The sequence below is a fragment of the Oncorhynchus clarkii genome, chromosome 12 (genome assembly GCF_045791955.1).
Source record: "Oncorhynchus clarkii lewisi isolate Uvic-CL-2024 chromosome 12, UVic_Ocla_1.0, whole genome shotgun sequence".
NCBI classification, from domain to species: Eukaryota; Metazoa; Chordata; class Actinopteri; order Salmoniformes; family Salmonidae; genus Oncorhynchus; species Oncorhynchus clarkii.
The window spans coordinates 11,440,387-11,460,044 of NC_092158.1; the positions used below are offsets into that span (position 1 = coordinate 11,440,387).

The following is a 19,658-nucleotide window of genomic DNA, read 5'->3' on the forward strand; positions in this document are numbered from 1 at the left end:
AAGAAGTCATGCAACACAACCCTGTACCCACACGGTCCTCTGTGGATAAGAAACCATACAACACAACCCTGTACCCACACGGTCCTCTGTGGATAAGAAACCATACAACACAACCCTGTACCCACACGGTCCTCTGTGGATAAGAAACCATACAACACAACCCTGTACCCACACGGTCCTCTGTGGATAAGAAGTCATGCAACACAACCCTGTACCCACACCGGTCCTCTGTGGATAAGAAACCATACAACACAACCCTGTACCCACACCGGTCCTCTGTGGATAAGAAACCATACAACACAACCCTGTACCCACACCGGTCCTCTGTGGCTAAGAAGTCATGTTTTAGCCTTGTGCTTGACGTAGCTTACCTTGTGTTAGCCCTATAGTTAGCTTTGTGTTACAGGCTTCCTCTCTCAACTCTCAACTCAACTGGCAAATGAGATGAGCCATCAGTGGAGTTAGCATTAGCCTCATCCGCTAGGCTAATCGGGCCATGGTATGCCTGGTTCATATTGACAGTGTGATTTAAAACCCCTAGGCCCAGCAGCTATAGTGTGGGTGGATAAGAGCATTATTACTTCATTATTATCAGTCTGTGGTGTAGTGATATTACTGTGTGCTATTCCTCCCCTGTCCATTGGTTGTGTGTATGTAGGCTACTCTATGCCCCTATTTGATGTGAGACATTTATTAGAGGTCTTGATTTAGAAGTTGTGTGCATTGATTAGCTAAACTTAAACCAAAACAAAAGCATCAGGCAGGCCTGAACATGGGCCTACCACTACACCACTATGCAGGCTGCTCTGCTCCCATAATACATCCTCATGACCTGGGGTGGCCTGGGGTGGCCTGGGGTGACCTGGGGTGGCCTGGGGTGGCCTGGGGTGGCCTGGGGTGGCCTGGGGTGGCCTGGGGTGGCCTGGCATGACCTGGCCAGTGCTCAGGCAGGGTAGTGATGTAAATAAGCTTAGCAGCAGGCCTCAGTCATGTGACCACCAACACAGGCACTTAACTGTCAGATCACAGACTGGGAGAAAGGGGTGATAGATGCTGGGTAAGACAAGCTGTCCTGTTTCATAACTGACTCTGTCTGGGGACAGGGTTAGGTAGGTGAGACAGACTAGAATTAGACTGCTGTTCTACTACCTGCTGGGCATGGGTGGAGGAGTGAATGCGGATTGGCTTTTGAGGAGGGGGCATAGACTTTGGCTACTGACTTCGTCTTTCCCCAAGAAAAAGTTGTGCCTATCAGTTGAAGAAACCCTTGTCAAGGTCCAAATCTAACAAAACATCACAAAATGTCCTCATAATATATGCACAAACTGTTCCGAACTGTTTTGGCTGTGAATTATGCAGACTCCTTTAGACTGAGTGCAACGGCCAACTGTCTGGAATGTAAACACAGTGTGTCTCCCCTGCCTGCAGAGTATTGTAAACACAACTGTCTGGAATGTAAACACAACTGTCTGGAATGTAAACACAACTGTCTGGAATGTAAACACAACTGTCTGGAATGTAAACACAACTGTCTGGAATGTAAACACAACTGTCTGGAATGTAAACACAACTGTTTGGAATGTAAACACAACTGTTTGGAATGTAAACACAACTGTCTGGAATGTAAACACAACTGTCTGGGATGTAAACACAGTGTCTCTCCCCTGCCTGCAGAGTATTGTAAACACAGTGTCTCTCCCCTGCCTGCAGGGTATTGTAAACACAGTGTCTCTCCCCTGCCTGCAGGGTATTGTAAACACAGTGTCTCTCCCCTGCCTGCAGAGTATTGTAAACACAACTGTCTGGGATGTAAACACAGTGTCTCTCCCCTGCCTGCAGAGTATTGTAAACACAGTGTCTCTCCCCTGCCTGCAGGGTATTGTAAACACAGTGTCTCTCCCCTGCCTGCAGAGTATTGTAAACACAACTGTCTGGAATGTAAACACAACTGTCTGGAATGTAAACACAACTGTCTGGGATGTAAACACAACTGTCTGGGATGTAAACACAGTGTGTCTCCCCTGCCTGCAGAGTATTGTAAACACAACTGTCTGGGATGTAAACACAGTGTGTCTCCCCTGCCTGCAGAGTATTGTAAACACAACTGCCCTCTAGTCAATGGGCGGGGGTGTTGATTTGACATTCACGTTAATCTGACTTTTCTTAGCTGTTTTCCTGAAGGTACGTTGTCATGAATGAAAACAAAATCCTACTATATCTGACTCACTAACGTAACATTTCTTGACTCAACATGGTAAAGTGAGGTGGAGAGGTCTTTGCCTAGTTTTGTTTTGTTTAAAAATACCCAATTTCTCTCTGCAGGTCCCTCCCTCCTCCTTCCCTCCGTCTCCCGCCAGGTGGCAGGCAGCAGGTCGCCATGGAGAACTCGTCTGTGGCGTCAGCGTCCTCAGAGGCTGGCAGCACACGCTCGCAGGAGATTGAGGAGCTGGAGCGCTTCATCGACAGCTACGTGCTGGAGTACCAGGTGCAAGGCCTGCTGGGAGATAAGAACGAGGCAGACCTGGATGGAGACAACAAGCCCCAGTCCCACATCTCACAGGTTCGCTAAAGCTGAAAGGGATCAGATCCAACATGGCTACAGTAATGATAAGGGCCATGGCTGATGAACTAGAGCCAACATGGCTACAGTAATGATAAGGGTCATGGCTGATGAACCAGAGCCAACATGGCTACAGTAATGATAACGATCATGGCTGATGAACCAGATCCAACATGGCTACAGTAATGATAAAGGTCATGGCTGATGAACTAGAGCCAACATGGCTACAGTAATGATAAGGGTCATGGCTGATGAACCAGAGCCAACATGGCTACAGTAATGATAAAGGTCATGGCTGATGAACCAGATCCAACATGGCTACAGTAATGATAACGATCATGGCTAAATATTAAGAGCCAACATGGCTACAGTAATGATAAGGGTCATGGCTGATGAACCAGAGCCAACATGGCTACAGTAATGATAAGGGCCATGGCTAAATATTAAGAGCCAACATGGCTACAGTAATGATAAGGGTCATGGCTGATGAACCAGAGCCAACATGGCTACAGTAATGATAAGGGTCATGGCTGATGAACCAGAGCCAACATGGCTACAGTAATGATAAGGGCCATGGCTGATGAACTAGAGCCAACATGGCTACAGTAATGATAAGGGCCATGGCTGATGAACTAGAGCCAACATGGCTACAGTAATGATAAGGGCCATGGCTGATGAACCAGAGCCAACATGGCTACAGTAATGATAAGGGTCATGGCTGATGAACCAGAGCCAACATGGCTACAGTAATGATAAGGGTCATGGCTGATGAACCAGAGCCAACATGGCTACAGTAATGATAAGGGTCATGGCTGATGAACCAGAGCCAACATGGCTACAGTAATGATAAGGGTCATGGCTGATGAACCAGAGCCAACATGGCTACAGTAATGATAAGGGTCATGGCTGATGAACCAGAGCCAACATGGCTACAGTAATGATAAGGGTCATGGCTGATGAACTAGAGCCAACATGGCTACAGTAATGATAAGGGTCATGGCTGATGAACCAGATCCAACATGGCTACAGTAATGATAAGGGTCATGGCTGATGAACTAGAGCCAACATGGCTACAGTAATGATAAGGGCCATGGCTGATGAACCAGAGCCAACATGGCTACAGTAATGATAAGGGCCATGGCTGATGAACCAGATCCAACATGGCTACAGTAATGATAACGATCATGGCTAAAGATTAAGATCCAACATGGCTACAGTAATGATAAGGGCCATGGCTGATGAACTAGAGCCAACATGGCTACAGTAATGATAAGGGCCATGGCTGATGAACTAGAGCCAACATGGCTACAGTAATGATAAGGGCCATGGCTGATGAACTAGAGCCAACATGGCTACAGTAATGATAAGGGCCATGGCTGATGAACCAGAGCCAACATGGCTACAGTAATGATAAGGGCCATGGCTGATGAACCAGAGCCAACATGGCTACAGTAATGATAAGGGCCATGGCTGATGAACTAGATCCAACATGGCTACAGTAATGATAAGGGCCATGGCTGATGAACTAGAGCCAACATGGCTACAGTAATGATAAGGGTCATGGCTGATGAACCAGAGCCAACATGGCTACAGTAATGATAAGGGTCATGGCTGATGAACCAGAGCCAACATGGCTACAGTAATGATAAGGGTCATGGCTGATGAACCAGAGCCAACATGGCTACAGTAATGATAAGGGCCATGGCTGATGAACCAGAGCCAACATGGCTACAGTAATGATAAGGGCCATGGCTGATGAACTAGATCCAACATGGCTACAGTAATGATAAGGGCCATGGCTGATGAACTAGAGCCAACATGGCTACAGTAATGATAAGGGTCATGGCTGATGAACCAGAGCCAACATGGCTACAGTAATGATAAGGGTCATGGCTGATGAACCAGAGCCAACATGGCTACAGTAATGATAAGGGTCATGGCTGATGAACCAGAGCCAACATGGCTACAGTAATGATAAGGGTCATGGCTGATGAACCAGAGCCAACATGGCTACAATAAATGCAAATGTGCAAAGCATTAAAAGTACTGGACATAATCAAGGTCATGTTATGATAATGCAGCTGTTAAAATTTCTGCTGAACTTCCTATTGCACCGAAACCCAAACCTGGCTGCTCCCATACATAAATACACAGTAAACTGGGGTAGTTTACCCCATGGGATATATTCCAAGCTGAGCAGCATTCACAAAATAGCCAAGCTAAAATTAGTGGACCACACGAACCAGCTGGTAAGCGGAGGGAGGAGGAGAGATTTGTAAATGTCATTCATTTCACCAGGACAGAATTGTGTAAAAATAGTAATTCTCTCTTCCTGCCCTTTGTAACTTCCTTTCCCTCCTCTCTCACCTAGTGGACAGAGGACTGCAATGACAGGAAAGATGGGAGTTGGTCATCCTCACGGGGGAGGGGCTCCACCAAACCGGTGAGTTACAGGCTGGCTGAGGATGAGGTTGGGTCCCTGTGTACTAACACAGTGGTGCTGAGGCCCAATGTCCAATACCCCACCCAAACCCTATCCCTCCCGCCCAAATCAACTCTGTCATTGACCAGGGTGGAAACGAGCTCTCAGTGACAGCCAAGGTTACTAACAGATGCCTCCAATTAAAAAATACATACAGCACAGATATAGCTTCTGTTTCATTGGGTATCCACTTGTCTGCTTATATAGCAAATGCCCATAGGACACAACCATCAAAAGCAAGTGTCATACTAAAAGTGAGCAGATGCATTTTGAATGTAACTTATGTCATTTCTGATGATGGTAAATTACATATCTCAGTCCGAGGCTCTGCCGAAGTGTAGGATGGCTGAAGACAAGTGTTCATCATCTGCAAATTGTAGGCCTAACTAGGGGTGGGAACGTTTAAATGTTAATAATAGGTTATTTTAATGTTAAGAAAAAACCCTAACTGAAAAACAATGATTTTAGTATTTTTTTTCTCCACAAAATTTGAATCACAGTGCAGTTATCACAAAACATAATTTTCCGTGTTATAACCCAACCAGATGATGGGCTCTAAAGGGAAAGTTTAGAATGATGCAATATGATGTAAATGCAGAAAGTAAACCGCGTTGTGAGTCAATTTCCTCAACAACTAGTGAGTGTTGAAGCGCGATGCTCAACTTCTCCTCTATCTTGGTGCCCCTGGCAACCACACACAACGGTAGTATAGCAACCAATCAGTCTCCTCCGTTCCAAAAATATTTACGAGTTGATTCCTAGCGGAATTGAATCTTGACACTCAGAAATCTGAGTCGACGCCAGGGGTCGATATGCAAGTAGTTGAGAAATGTATTATTTTGACAGCAACTCCACACCTCTACGTCGTCATCAATAACAGTTGGCAGAGAAAGGCAAGCAACAGCTAAGTGCTGTATGACAATACTTAGTGAAGTTAAATAGGGAAATGCAAATGTTGTGAGGTGGAATTGAGGTACAGTAATGGCAGTACGGGGGACGGTAATGGCAGTACGGGGGGGGCGGTAATGGTAGTACGGGGGCGGTAATGGTAGTACGGGGGGCGGTAATGGCAGTACGGGGGGCGGTAATGGCAGTACGGGGGGCGGTAATGGTAGTGCGGGGGGCGGTAATGGCAGTACGGGGGGCGGTAATGGTAGTACGGGGGGCGGTAATGGCAGTACGGGGGGGGGCGGTAATGGCAGTACAAGGTAGTAATGGCAGTGCGGGGGGGCGGTAATGGTAGTGCGGGGGGGCGGTAATGGTAGTACGGGGGGGCGGTAATGGTAGTACGGGGGGCGGTAATGGCAGTACGGGGGGCGGTAATGGCAGTACGGGGGGCGGTAATGGCAGTACGGGGGGCGGTAATGGCAGTACGGGGGGCGGTAATGGTAGTACGGGGGGCGGTAATGGCAGTACGGGGGGCGGTAATGGCAGTACAAGGTAGTAATGGCAGTGCGGGGGGCGGTAATGGTAGTACGGGGGGGGTGCGGTAATGGTAGTACGGGGGGGCGGTAATGGTAGTACGGGAGGCGGTAATGGTAGTACGGGGGCGGTAATGGTAGTACGGGGGGCGGTAATGGTAGTACGGGGGGCGGTAATGGTAGTACGGGGGCGGTAATGGTAGTACGGGAGGCGGTAATGGTAGTACGGGGGCGGTAATGGTAGTACGGGGGGTGGTAATGGCAGTACGGGGGGCGGTAATGGTAGTACGGGGGGGCGGTAATGGTAGTACGGGGGGGCGGTAATGGTAGTACGGGGGGGGGGGGCGGTAATGGTAGTACGGGGGGGGGGGGGGGCGGTAATGGTAGTGCGGGGGGGCGGTAATGGTAGTACGGGGGAGCGGTAATGGTAGTACGGGGGCGGTAATGGTAGTACGGGGGGGGTAATGGTAGTACGGGGGGCGGTAATGGTAGTACGGGGGGGGGGTAATGGTAGTACGGGGGGGGGTAATGGTAGTACGGGGGCGGTAATGGTAGTACGGGGGGCGGTAATGGCAGTACGGGGGGCGGTAATGGTAGTACGGGGGGGGGGCGGTAATGGTAGTACGGGGGGGCGGTAATGGTAGTACGGGGGGGCGGTAATGGTAGTACGGGGGCAGTACGGGGGACGGTAATGGTAGTGCGGGGGGCGGTAATGGTAGTACGGGGGCGGTACGGGGGGCTGTAATGGTAGTGCGGGGGGCGGTAATGGTAGTATGGGGGGCGGTAATGGTGGGGCGGGTGCAATGCTTAACCATTTGAAAGGGACGCACTGTGAGACCCAAAACGTTGCTGGCAGCAGCGCTACTGCATTTTTAATAGTTTTATGCATTTTTCTCAGTTTTAACAGAAAACCGATAACATTTCCCTAGTTGTCACATCCCTAGGCCTGAGTTTGCACCAGGCAGGTTGCTGGGAAGCTGGTAATCTATCCAGTCTGGCTGGTCGTAAATTGACACCCCTCTCACTAAACTTCTGATATTTGCATGGGCTTTATGGTGCTAGTGATAGTCTTTGTATAGCTAGTAGCTAACCTGGGATGTCATGGTACTCGAGATTAGAGGTCAACCGATTATGATTGATTATCTATTGACAATTAAAACAATACTGAATGAAAAATGAACCCTTTTATTTTAACTTAATATAATACATAAATAAAATCTATTTAGTCTCAAATAAATAATGAAACAGGTTCAATTTGGTTTAAATAATGCTAAAACACAGTGTTGGAGAAGAAAGTAAAAGTGCAGTATGTGCCATGTAAAAAAGCTAACGTTTAAGTTCCTTGCTCAGAACATGAGAACATATGAAAGCTGGTGGTTCAATTTTCCCAGTACTTCAATATGTCCAGTTAATAACTTTTAGGGTGTAGTTATTATAGGAATTATGAATCGTCGACTATTTCTCTCTATTCCATTTGTATTTCATATACCTTTGACTATTGGATGTTCTTATAGGCACCTTTTGTATTGCCAGCCTAATCTCGGGAGTTGATAGGCTTGAAGTCATAAACATCGCTGTGTATTAAAGCATTGCTAAGAGCTGTTTGCAAACGCAGTAAAGTGCTGTTTGAATGAATGCTTACGAGCCTGCTGCTTCCTACCACCGCTCAGTCAAGACTGCTCTATCAAATATCAAATCATAGACTTAATTATAATAAACACACAGAAATACGAGCCGTAGGTCATGAATATGGTCAAATCCGGAAATGATCATTTCAAAAACAAAACGTTTATTCTTTCAGTGAAATACGGAACCATTCCGTATTTTGTCAAACAGGTGGCAACTGTAAGTCTACATATTACTGTTACATTGCACAACCTTCAATGTATGTAAAATTCTGTCAAATTATTTACGGTCTTTGTTAGGAAGAAACACAGTTCCCAACGAGCCAGGCGGCCCAAACTGCTGCATATACCCTGACTCTGCTTGCACTGAACGCAAGACAATTTCCCTAGTTATTGCCTGCTTACATGCATTTATTTTAAGTAAATATGTAGGTTTAAAAAAATATACTTCTGTGTATTGATTTTAAGAGAGGCATTGATGTTTATGGTTAGGTACATTTGTTCTACGAATGGGCTTTTTTCACAAATGCGCTTTTGTTAAATCATCACCCGTTTGGCGAAGTTGAATTAGGCTGTGATTTGATGATGATAAATTAACAGGCACCACATTGATTATATGCAACGCAGGACAAGCTAGTTAACCTAGTAATATCATCAACCATGTGTAGTTTGATTGTTTTTTATAAGGCAAGTTTAATGCTAGCTAGCAATTTACCATGGCTCATTGCAGCCACAAAGTCCTTTGGGGCTGCACTCGTGTAACAAGTGGTCAGTCTGCCACGCAGTTGCCTCATGGATTGCAATGTAATCGGCCATAATCGGCGTCCAAAAAGGCTGGTTAGCGTTTATGAAAACTTGAAATCGGCCCTAATTAATCGGCCATGCCGATTTAACATACACTGCTAAAAAAAATAAAGGGAACACTTAAACAACACAATGTAACTCCAAGTCAATCACACTTCTGTGAAATCAAACTGTCCACTTAGGAAGCAACACTGATTGACAATACATTTCACATGATGTTGTGCAAATTGAATAGACAACAGGCAATTAGCAAGACACCCCCAATAAAGGAGTGGTTCTGCAGGTGGTGACCACAGACCACTTCTCATTTCCTATGCTTCCTGGCTGATGTTTTGGTCACTTTTGAATGCTGACGGTGCTTTCACTCGAGTGGTAGCATGAGACGGAGTCTACAACCCACACAAGTGGCTCAGGTAGTGCAGCTCATCCAGAATGGCAACAACCCAGCAGCAGGACCGCTACCTCCGCCTTTGTGCAAAGAGGAGCAGGAGGAGCACTGCCAAAGCCCTGCAAAATGACCTCCAGCAGGCCACAAATGTGCATGTGTCTGCTCAAACGGTCAGAAACAGACTCCATGAGGGTGGTAGGAGGGCCCGACGTCCACAGGTGAGGGTTGTGCTTACAGCCCAACACCGTGCAGGACGTTTGGCATTTGCCAGAGAACACCAAGATTGGCAAATTCGCCACTGGCGCCCTGTGCTCTTCACAGATGAAAGCAGGTTCACACTGAGCACATGTGACAGACGTGACAGAGTCTGGAGACGCCGTGGAGAACGTTCTGCTGCCTGCAACATCCTCCAGCATGACCGGTTTGGCGGTGGGTCAGTCATGGTGTGGGGCGGCATTTCTTTGGGGGGCCGCACAGCCCTCCATGTGCTTGCCAGAGGTAGCCTGACTGCCATTAGGTACCGAGATGAGATCCTCAGACCCCTTGTGAGACCATATGCTGGTGCGGTTGGCCCTGGGTTCCTCCTAATGCAAGACAATGCTAGACCTCATGTGGCTGGAGTGTGTCAGCAGTTCCTGTAAGAGGAAGGCATTGATGCTATGGACTGGCCCGCCCGTTCCACAGACCTGAATCCAATTGAGCACATCTGGGACATCATGTCTCGCTCCATCCACCAACGCCACGTTGCACCACAGACTGTCCAGGAGTTGGCGGATGCTTTAGTCCAGGTCTGGAAGGAGATCCCTCAGGAGACCATCCGCCACCTCATCAGGAGCATGCCCAGGCGTTGTAGGGAGGTCATACAGGCACGTGGAGGCCACACACACTACTGAGCCTCATTTTGACTTGTTTTAAGGACATTACATCAAAGTTGGATCAGCCTGGAATGTGGTTTTCCACTTTAATTTTGAGTGTGACTCCAAATCCAGACCTCCATGGGTTGATTAAATTTGATTTCCATTGATCATTTTTTGTGTGATTTTGTTTTCATCACATTCAACTATGTAAAGAAAAAAGTATTTAATAAGAACATTTCATTCATTCAGATCTAGGATGTGTTATTTTAGTGTTCCCTTTATTTTTTGTGCAGTGTATAACTGTTCAGTAGGGTACACCACCTTAGCAAAACATTTTGTAACAGAAAACAAAGATTCTTATTGGACAAGTGTCTTGTGATATCACAAGGTGCTAGTCCAGAGTGTGTGCTTTACCCCATGTGCCGCCTCCGGCTTTGTGTCTGCGCCTGTTGGCACGACGACCTGGCAGAGTGGGTTTGACCGTGAATGCTGGCACAGGGTGGAGGGAGACACACACCCGTCTCACTGGCTCCCGCTGTCATTGCCTATCTCAACCAATGACTTGTGGTTGTGTTCCAATCTTATTGTGGTTGTGTAAGACAAGGCCCACTGCTTGCCCAGGGTAAGCCCTCTGTTCCCCACCTGGGCTGCCAGATCAGGTTTCATGTGCTGATTCCTGTGCACCTTCCCACTTACACCAGAGATCTGTATATAATGACGAGATGCTCATGTCTCCACTCTAACAATGGGAGTCGTTGTCCCAAAGGCGGGAAGGCAGGTGACAAGTTTAGGTCCAAAATAAGCCAGAAGAAACACATTCGGCTTATTATGGACAGATTTTGTCACGAGTGAAACCTCTTGTTTCACCTCTTCCTCTCTGTTTACACACACACACACCAAGCCCCTGCCACTTTCAACAACAAAGATGAGAGATCACTTCCTCCTCTGACAAGTGGCTTCAACTCGATTTACCTTTCAGGTTTGGTCCATCAGAATGGGTCTACATTAGTAGACTTTCCATAGGTGACTGAGGTGTAATGAAAGAGATTTCATCCTGGGTCAGTATGAATAGTTTGTTCTATAGGTGAAGGCAGAGAGAAGAGGTTAGATGATACCGTCACACAGAGATGAAGTGACTATGTGTTAGAGGAGAACGCAAAGCACCACAAGGCTGCTCCAGGACATGAGTCTTAAGTCTTTCCTTTTCTGGCCCTCCGGTCCTCTGGCTCTTCTGGTCCTCTGGTCCTCTGGTCCTCTGGCCCTCTGGCCCTCTGGTCCTCTGGCTCTCTGGCTCTCTGGTCCTCTGGTCCTCTGGCTCTCTGGCCCTTCTGGTCCTCTGGCCCTTCTGGCCCTCTGGGTACACACTTCATCCTCTGCTGCCTGCTTTTGTGCTTCACTTTCATTTCAACGAAGCAGTTAGTCCTTTCTAAGCCCTTGTTTGCACACAGAGTGCTTGAGGCTGTCTTGTGGAGGACTGGGTTGTTCCTAGTCTGGTAAAGACATGTCTGTTAGAGGGATATAGGTTAGTGTGTGGTGTTGTGCATCTGTGCCTGTGTCACTTTCTGAGGGAACGATTAAGGGCAGCATTGTAACTGAATGCTTTTACTTTTGTCTGGGATCACAGAGGATCTAGCTCTGTTTAATCTCAATGTGTTATGTCTCATGTTGCTCCTATATTTCTCCAAGCAACCGAGAGCTATTCATGTGCTGATCCGGCACTATAAGGATGTATTGATTTGAGCCTAAACTGAGGACCAAATGGCACCCAACTCCCTCCCTATAAATGTAATAAAAATAAATAAAATATTTAACCTTTATTTAACTAGGCAAGTCATCTAAGAACAAATTCTTATTTACATAGGCTGCCTGCACCGGCCAAACCCAGACGACGCTGGGACAATTGTGCGCCTCGCTATGGGACTCCTAATCACGGCCAATTGTGATAGAGCCTGGATAAATTGCGCTACTTTTGACCAGGGCCCATAGGGGGACACAGCCCTAGTCTTTTTTTTCTCTCAGCTGTTACTGTGGACGCACAAAAAAGGAAGATATGTTATTATTCCTATCATTGCCTGAAAGATATTTCCCTTCCCACCAGGGGTTGGAATCAAAATTATTTATCAATCGTTTCGTTCTGAACAGAACCATTTGTTTGTGTGTTTCTGTTCCACTGTTTCCGACCAGCAAAATAAAGTTCTGAACCGGTTCGAACTAGAGGTCGACCGATTAATTAGGGCCGATTTCAAGTTTTCATGACAATCGGAAATCTGTATTTTTGGACACCGATTTGGACGATTTTATTTATTTAAAAAATGTTAATCTTATTTAACTAGGAAAGTCAGTTAAGAACACATTCTTATTTTCAATGACGGCCTGGGAACGTTGGGTAAACTGCCTTGTTCAGGGGCAGAACGACAGATTTTTTTACCTTGTCAGCTCGGGGGATCCAATCTTGCAACCTTAGTTAACTAGTCCAACGCTTTAACCACCTGATTACATTGCACTCCACGAGGAGACTGACTGCCTGTTACGCGAATGCAGTAAGCCAAGGTAAGTTGCTAGCTAGCATTACATTTATGTTTTAAAAAACAATCATAATCACTAGTTATGGTTGATGATAATACTAGTTTATCTAGCGTGTCCTGCGTTGCATATAATCGATGCAGTGCGTATTCGTGTTAAAGGACTGTCGTTGCTCCAATGTGTACCTAACCATAAACATCAATGCCTTTCTTAAAATCAATACACAGAAGTATATATTTTTAAACCTGCATATTAAGCTAACAGAAATCCAGGTTAGCAGGCAATATTAACCAGGTGAAATTGTGTCACTTCTCTTGCGTCCATTGCAATGCAACAGTTTGGGCCGCCTAATTTGCCATAATTTTACGTAATTATGACATAACATTGAAGGTTGTGCAATGTAACAGGAATATTTAGACTTATGGATGCCACCCGTTAGATCAAATACGCAATGGTTCCGTATTTCACTGAAAGAATAAACGTCTTGTTTTCGAGATGATAGTTTCCGGATTCGACCATATTTATGACCTACGGCTTGTATTTCTGTGCGTTTTATTATATTATAATTAAGTCTATGATTTGATATTTGATAGAGCAGTCGGACTTAGCGGTGGTAGGCACCAGCAGGCTCGTAAGCATTCATTCAAACAGCACTTTCATGCGTTTGACAACAGCTCTTCGCAATGCTTCAAGCATTGTGCTGTTCATGACTTCAAGCCTATCAACTCCCGAGATTAGGCTGGTGTAACCGATGTGAAATGGCTAGCTAGTTAGCGGGGTGTGCGCTAATAGCGTTTCAAACGTCACTCGCGCTGAGACTTGGAGTGGTTGTTCCCCTTGCTCTGCATGGGTAACGATGCTTCGAGGGTGGCTGTTGTCGATGTGTTCCTGGTACGAGCCCAGGTAGGAGCGGGACGGAAGCTATACTGTTACACTGGCATTACTAAAGAGCCTATAAGAACATCCAATAGTCAAAGGTTAATGAAATACAAATGGTATAGAGAGAAATAGTCCTATAATTCCTATAATAACTACAACCTAAAACTTCTTACCTGGGAATATTGAAGACTCATGTTAAAAGGAACCACCAGCTTTCATATGTTCTCATGTTCTGAGCAAGGAACTTAAACGTTAGCTTTTTTACATGGCACATATTGCACTTTTACTTCTCCAACACTTTGCTTTTGCATTATTTAAACCAAATTGAACATGTTTCATTATTTATTTGATGCTAATAGATTTTTATTGATGCATAATATTAAGTTAAAATAAGTGTTCATTCAGTATTGTTGTAATTGTCAATATTACGCAAAAAAAATCAAAAAATCAGCCGATTAATTGGTATCGGCTTTTTTTGGTCCTCCAATAATCGGTATCGGTATCGGCGTTGAAAAATCATAATCGGTCGACCTCTAGTTCGAACCCCGAAAAAGTACCGGTTTATATTGTTCCTTTTTTAACCTGTGAAATAATGTGTTTACCCTTTTTTAGCTCATGAAATGACTTCACCAATCAGTGAGGTTGTTTACATGCGTGATAGACAGACAACTGTTGCCTATTGCGCAAGATGTGACTGAAATTGTATGGGTAGTGAGAGAGGGTTGAGGAGCAGGCTTGAAGCGCTGGACATCTTTTTATGACATAATCTGAATTAGGTCCACAGAATTATATCTAGGAGGAGCGGCTTCTATGAAGGAACTTTGAATGTCTTTTGAGCTGGCTAGCTCATTGCGGACCAAGAATTAAAAACACGTCTTACCTTTTTTTCCCCAACGTGAAACGTGATAACTAGGCCTATAGTATCCTTAACTAGCATTGAAAAAGTTAATCCATTCTAATCTAGCTAATAAAAAAAAATCTCTCTCCCCATCTTCTGATGCTTCTAACGTCGGTACAGTAGTCTACAGTATGTTTCAGATGGGTGAGGGACAGGCAGTCTAAACACACTGACAAAAGAGGCTGCAATACGTTGGTGAGTAAGGGAGGGCTTTGCATAGGTCATTTGCGGCTGTTTTTCCATACTTTTAAAATAGCTTCTGTTCCGCAACAGTAAGGATCACTTTCTTTCTCGGTTCCGTTTCTGTTCTTGAAACATTTTCTTATCTTCCGGTTTTCTGTTCTGTTCCCTGAACTGGTTCCAAACCCTTTCTTCCCCACACACGGTAACCTGTCGTTGAGGTGAATGAGGCGGCTGCATTAAGTCTGACAAATGATTTGAGAGAGGCACTGATGAAATAATCAAATGACGCCAACTTGAACGTTACATTCAGTCACTCCCTTGCGGTTGTCTGGGAGGGAAGGGGACACCAGTCTAGAATCCCCCAGCCAGAAGGCAGTCTCTGTAGTACGGTATGGGGCAGAAAGGTGTGTGTGTGTGTGACTGACCGTGACCACTGGATCAAAACACTGACTGTAGTCAACTTGTTTCAGTCATAGAGAAGGCGGTTCTCTCCACTCAGCTCAACAGCACACAGTCAGAATGGCCCTGGCTCTCCAACACAGCCAATGCCCCCCCCCCCCCCCCCCCCCTAATTTGGAGTACCTTAAATGATATCATGGGCAGAAAACCCAATTATAATCTCCATCGTTCTTTGAAGTTGATGTGTCATTTATAACGAAAACTTTCAATGACTATTTCACTAGTAAAGTGGAAAACCTCAAGTGAAATGACAACACTGAACCATCCTATTGTTGTTTTTAAAGGTGTCGTAATGAAAGAGAAGGATTGCTGTTTTGAATTTGGCCAAGTCAGTGTGTGAGAGGTGGAACAACTGTTATGCATCAATAATGATAAGCCACCAGGTATAGACAACCTTAATGTGAAACTAATCAGTTTTGCTGCCTGTTCCTAATAAACTGATGGAGAGAATTGTGTTTTGACCAAATACAACGCTTTTTTTTCAGAGAACTACTGACTTTTAGCATGCGTATAGAGAAGGGCACTGAACTTCTACTGTACTGACTCAGATGACTGATGATTGGTTAAAATAAATGGATAATCAGATGATAGGTGGAGATCACTGTTAGATTTCAGTGCAGCCTTTGATGTTATTGGTCCTCTATTGTTATAAAGTCATGTGGTTTTACATCATCGATCATTACATGGCTGGAGAGTTATTGGTCCTCTATTGTTATAAAGTCATGTGGTTTTACATCATCGATCATTACATGGCTGGAGAGTTATTGGTCCTCTATTGTTATAAAGTCATGTGGTTTTACATCATCGATCATTACATGGCTGGAGAGTTATTGGTCCTCTATTGTTATAAAGTCATGTGGTTTTACATCATCGATCATTACATGGCTGGAGAGTTATTGGTCCTCTATTGTTATAAAGTCATGTGGTTTTACATCATCGATCATTACATGGCTGGAGAGTTATTGATCCTCTATTGTTATAAAGTCATGTGGTTTTACATCATCGATCATTACATGGCTGGAGAGTTATTGGTCCTCTATTGTTATAAAGTCATGTGGTTTTACATCATCGATCATTACATGGCTGGAGAGTTATTGATCCTCTATTGTTATAAAGTCATGTGGTTTTACATCATCGATCATTACATGGCTGGAGAGTTATTGGTCCTCTATTGTTATAAAGTCATGTGGTTTTACATCATCGATCATTACATGGCTGGAGAGTTATTGGTCCTCTATTGTTATAAAGTCATGTGGTTTTACATCATCGATCATTACATGGCTGGAGAGTTATTGGTCCTCTATTGTTATAAAGTCATGTGGTTTTACATCATCGATCATTACATGGCTGGAGAGTTATTGGTCCTCTATTGTTATAAAGTCATGTGGTTTTACATCATCGATCATTACATGGCTGGAGAGTTATTGATCCTCTATTGTTATAAAGTCATTTGGTTTTACATCATCGATCATTACATGGCTGGAGAGTTATTGGTCCTCTATTGTTATAAAGTCATGTGGTTTTACATCATCGATCATTACATGGCTGGAGAGTTATTGATCCTCTATTGTTATAAAGTCATGTGGTTTTACATCATCGATCATTACATGGCTGGAGAGTTATTGGTCCTCTATTGTTATAAAGTCATGTGGTTTTACATCATCGATCATTACATGGCTGGAGAGTTATTGGTCCTCTATTGTTATAAAGTCATGTGGTTTTACATCATCGATCATTACATGGCTGGAGAGTTATTGGTCCTCTATTGTTATAAAGTCATGTGGTTTTACATCATCGATCATTACATGGCTGGAGAGTTATTGGTCCTCTATTGTTATAAAGTCATGTGGTTTTACATCATCGATCATTACATGGCTGGAGAGTTATTGGTCCTCTATTGTTATAAAGTCATGTGGTTTTACATCATCGATCATTACATGGCTGGAGAGTTATTGGTCCTCTATTGTTATAAAGTCATGTGGTTTTACATCATCGATCATTACATGGCTGGAGAGTTATTGGTCCTCTATCGTTATAAAGTCATGTGGTTTTACATCATCGATCATTACATGGCTGGAGAGTTATTGATCCTCTATTGTTATAAAGTCATGTGGTTTTACATCATCGATCATTACATGGCTGGAGAGTTATTGGTCCTCTATTGTTATAAAGTCATTTGGTTTTACATCATCGATCATTACATGGCTGGAGAGTTATTGATCCAGTAGAACCCAGAGAGAGTTCTTTAGTGAAAGATTCTCTTACATCAGACATGTACAGTGTGGTGTCCTTTACTCTCCTCTATTTCTACAAATGATTTGTCACTGGTCTTCAGCCTTCCCGAAGCTGCATCTGGCTCAAAACAGAGCAGCATGCCTTTCCCTTAACTGCACATACAGAACTAACATTTCACTACACTCGCATTAACATCTGCTAACCATGTGTATGTGACAAATAAAATTTGATTTGATTTGAACATGAACAGCATGCAATTGCCCCCGTGTTCGGGAGCATGAGATCTGAAAGTTTAGGTTTGAGCTAAAAAAAAAAAGATCTGATCTTTTACCTAATGGTTGCGTTCTAAACATGCACCAACTCTGTCTGATTTCCAATTGGTCCACTAGATAGCAGTAAGGAGATCACATGATGTCTCTTGGCGACTTGAAACCAGTTTCGTTTGGGTTGTGAGTCACTGTGGCAAAATGGCTTAACGGATTTTCAAGTGACCTTTTAGCAATCAGGGCTTTCAGGTTGAGTTTTTTTTAATGTTGAAATAAGACACAGAACGGTGAGGAAACTTCAAACCTCCGTTCCCATTCACTTTTTCTGTTGTAAACGAGGAGCTAGCTAAACGCTGCATGTGAAGGATACATACAAGGTAATGTGGCTGGAGAAGGAAATGCATTGCTTGACAATGACCATCAGGGAGTACCCTTTCCATGCATACTACATGTTTACACTTTTGATGACTTGACCTACATTGCGTACTCTATGAATTTAACCATAGAGCATGATTTTTGGCCTGTATGGGGGAGGGTGGAGGAGATTCTTACGGCATTGCCAGCAGTAAGATTTGAGTTCGATTTCCAAAAAGACAAGGCCTGAAGCTTTTGTAAAAGGTTTGTCACGTTCTATTTTCGGATAAAATGTATTTTTAAAATATATTTCCCCCAAATTCACCGGCCCTGTACAGGGCCCAAAACAACCACTCCGAGGGTAGCTGTTTAAACTCGAACACCCACAATATATATACACCCACAATATTCTTTAATTGTGTTTGAATTATATTTTATTTTTGATGTTTGTATTATTCTAGTTGTTTATTTTAGTTGTTTGTATTATTCTAGTTGTTTATTTTAGTTTGTATTATTCTAGTTGTTTGTATTATTCTAGGTGTTTGTATTATTCTAGTTGTTTGTATTATTTTAGTAGTTTTGTATTGTTTTAGTTGTTTGTATTATTTTAGGTGTTTGTATTATTCTAGTTGTGGTGTTTGTATTATTCTAGTTGTGGTGTTTGTATTATTCTAGTTGTGTATTATTCTAGTTGTGGTGGTTGTATTATTCTAGTTGTGGTGGTTGTATTATTCTAGTTGTGGTGGTTGTATTATTCTAGTTGTGGTGGTTGTATTATTCTAGTTGTGGTGGTTGTATTATTCTAGTTGTTTGTATTATTCTAGTTGTTTGTATTATTCTAGTTGTGGTGGTTATATTATTCTAGTTGTGGTGGTTGTATTATTCTAGTTGTGGTGTTTGTATTATTCTAGTTGTTTGTATTATTCTAGTTGTGGTGTTTGTATTATTCTAGTTGTGTATTATTCTAGTTGTGGTGGTTGTATTATTCTAGTTGTTTGTATTATTCTAGTTGTGGTGGTTGTATTATTCTAGTTGTTTCTATTAATCTAGTTGTGGTGTTTGTATTATTCTAGTTGTGGTGGTTGTATTATTCTAGTTGTTTGTATTAATCTAGTTGTGGTGTTTGTATTATTCTAGTTGTGGTGGTTGTATTATTCTAGTTGTGGTGGTTGTATTATTCTAGTTGTTTGTATTAATCTAGTTGTGGTGTTTGTATTATTCTAGTTGTGGTGGTTGTATTATTCTAGTTGTTTGTATTATTCTAGTTGTGGTGTTTGTATTATTCTAGTTGTGTATTATTCTAGTTGTGGTGGTTGTATTATTCTAGTTGTTTGTATTATTCTAGTTGTGGTGGTTGTATTATTCTAGTTGTGGTGGTTGTATTATTCTAGTTGTGGTGGTTGTATTAATCTAGTTGTGGTGGTTGTATTATTCTAGTTGTGGTGGTTGTATTATTCTAATTGTGGTGGTTGTATTATTCTAGTTGTTTCTATTAATCTAGTTGTGGTGTTTGTATTATTCTAGTTGTGGTGGTTGTATTATTCTAGTTGTTTGTATTAATCTAGTTGTGGTGTTTGTATTATTCTAGTTGTGGTGGTTGTATTATTCTAGTTGTGGTGGTTGTATTATTCTAGTTGTTTGTATTAATCTAGTTGTGGTGTTTGTATTATTCTAGTTGTGGTGGTTGTATTATTCTAGTTGTTTGTATTATTCTAGTTGTGGTG

General features: G+C 43.4%; 1 protein-coding gene across 1 annotated transcript in view; it reads left to right on the top strand.

Moving 5' to 3' along the window:
• The window catches only part of LOC139422708 (CBP80/20-dependent translation initiation factor), a 178,843-nt gene that overhangs the window by 25,385 nt on the left and 133,800 nt on the right, over nt 1–19,658 (top strand). The window contains exons 2-3 of the mRNA XM_071173983.1: nt 2,323–2,560; nt 4,932–5,003. Coding sequence (XP_071030084.1) covers nt 2,378–2,560; nt 4,932–5,003 — 255 coding nt within the window. The 5' untranslated portion in view covers nt 2,323–2,377. The remainder of the gene's footprint in view (nt 1–2,322; nt 2,561–4,931; nt 5,004–19,658) is intronic.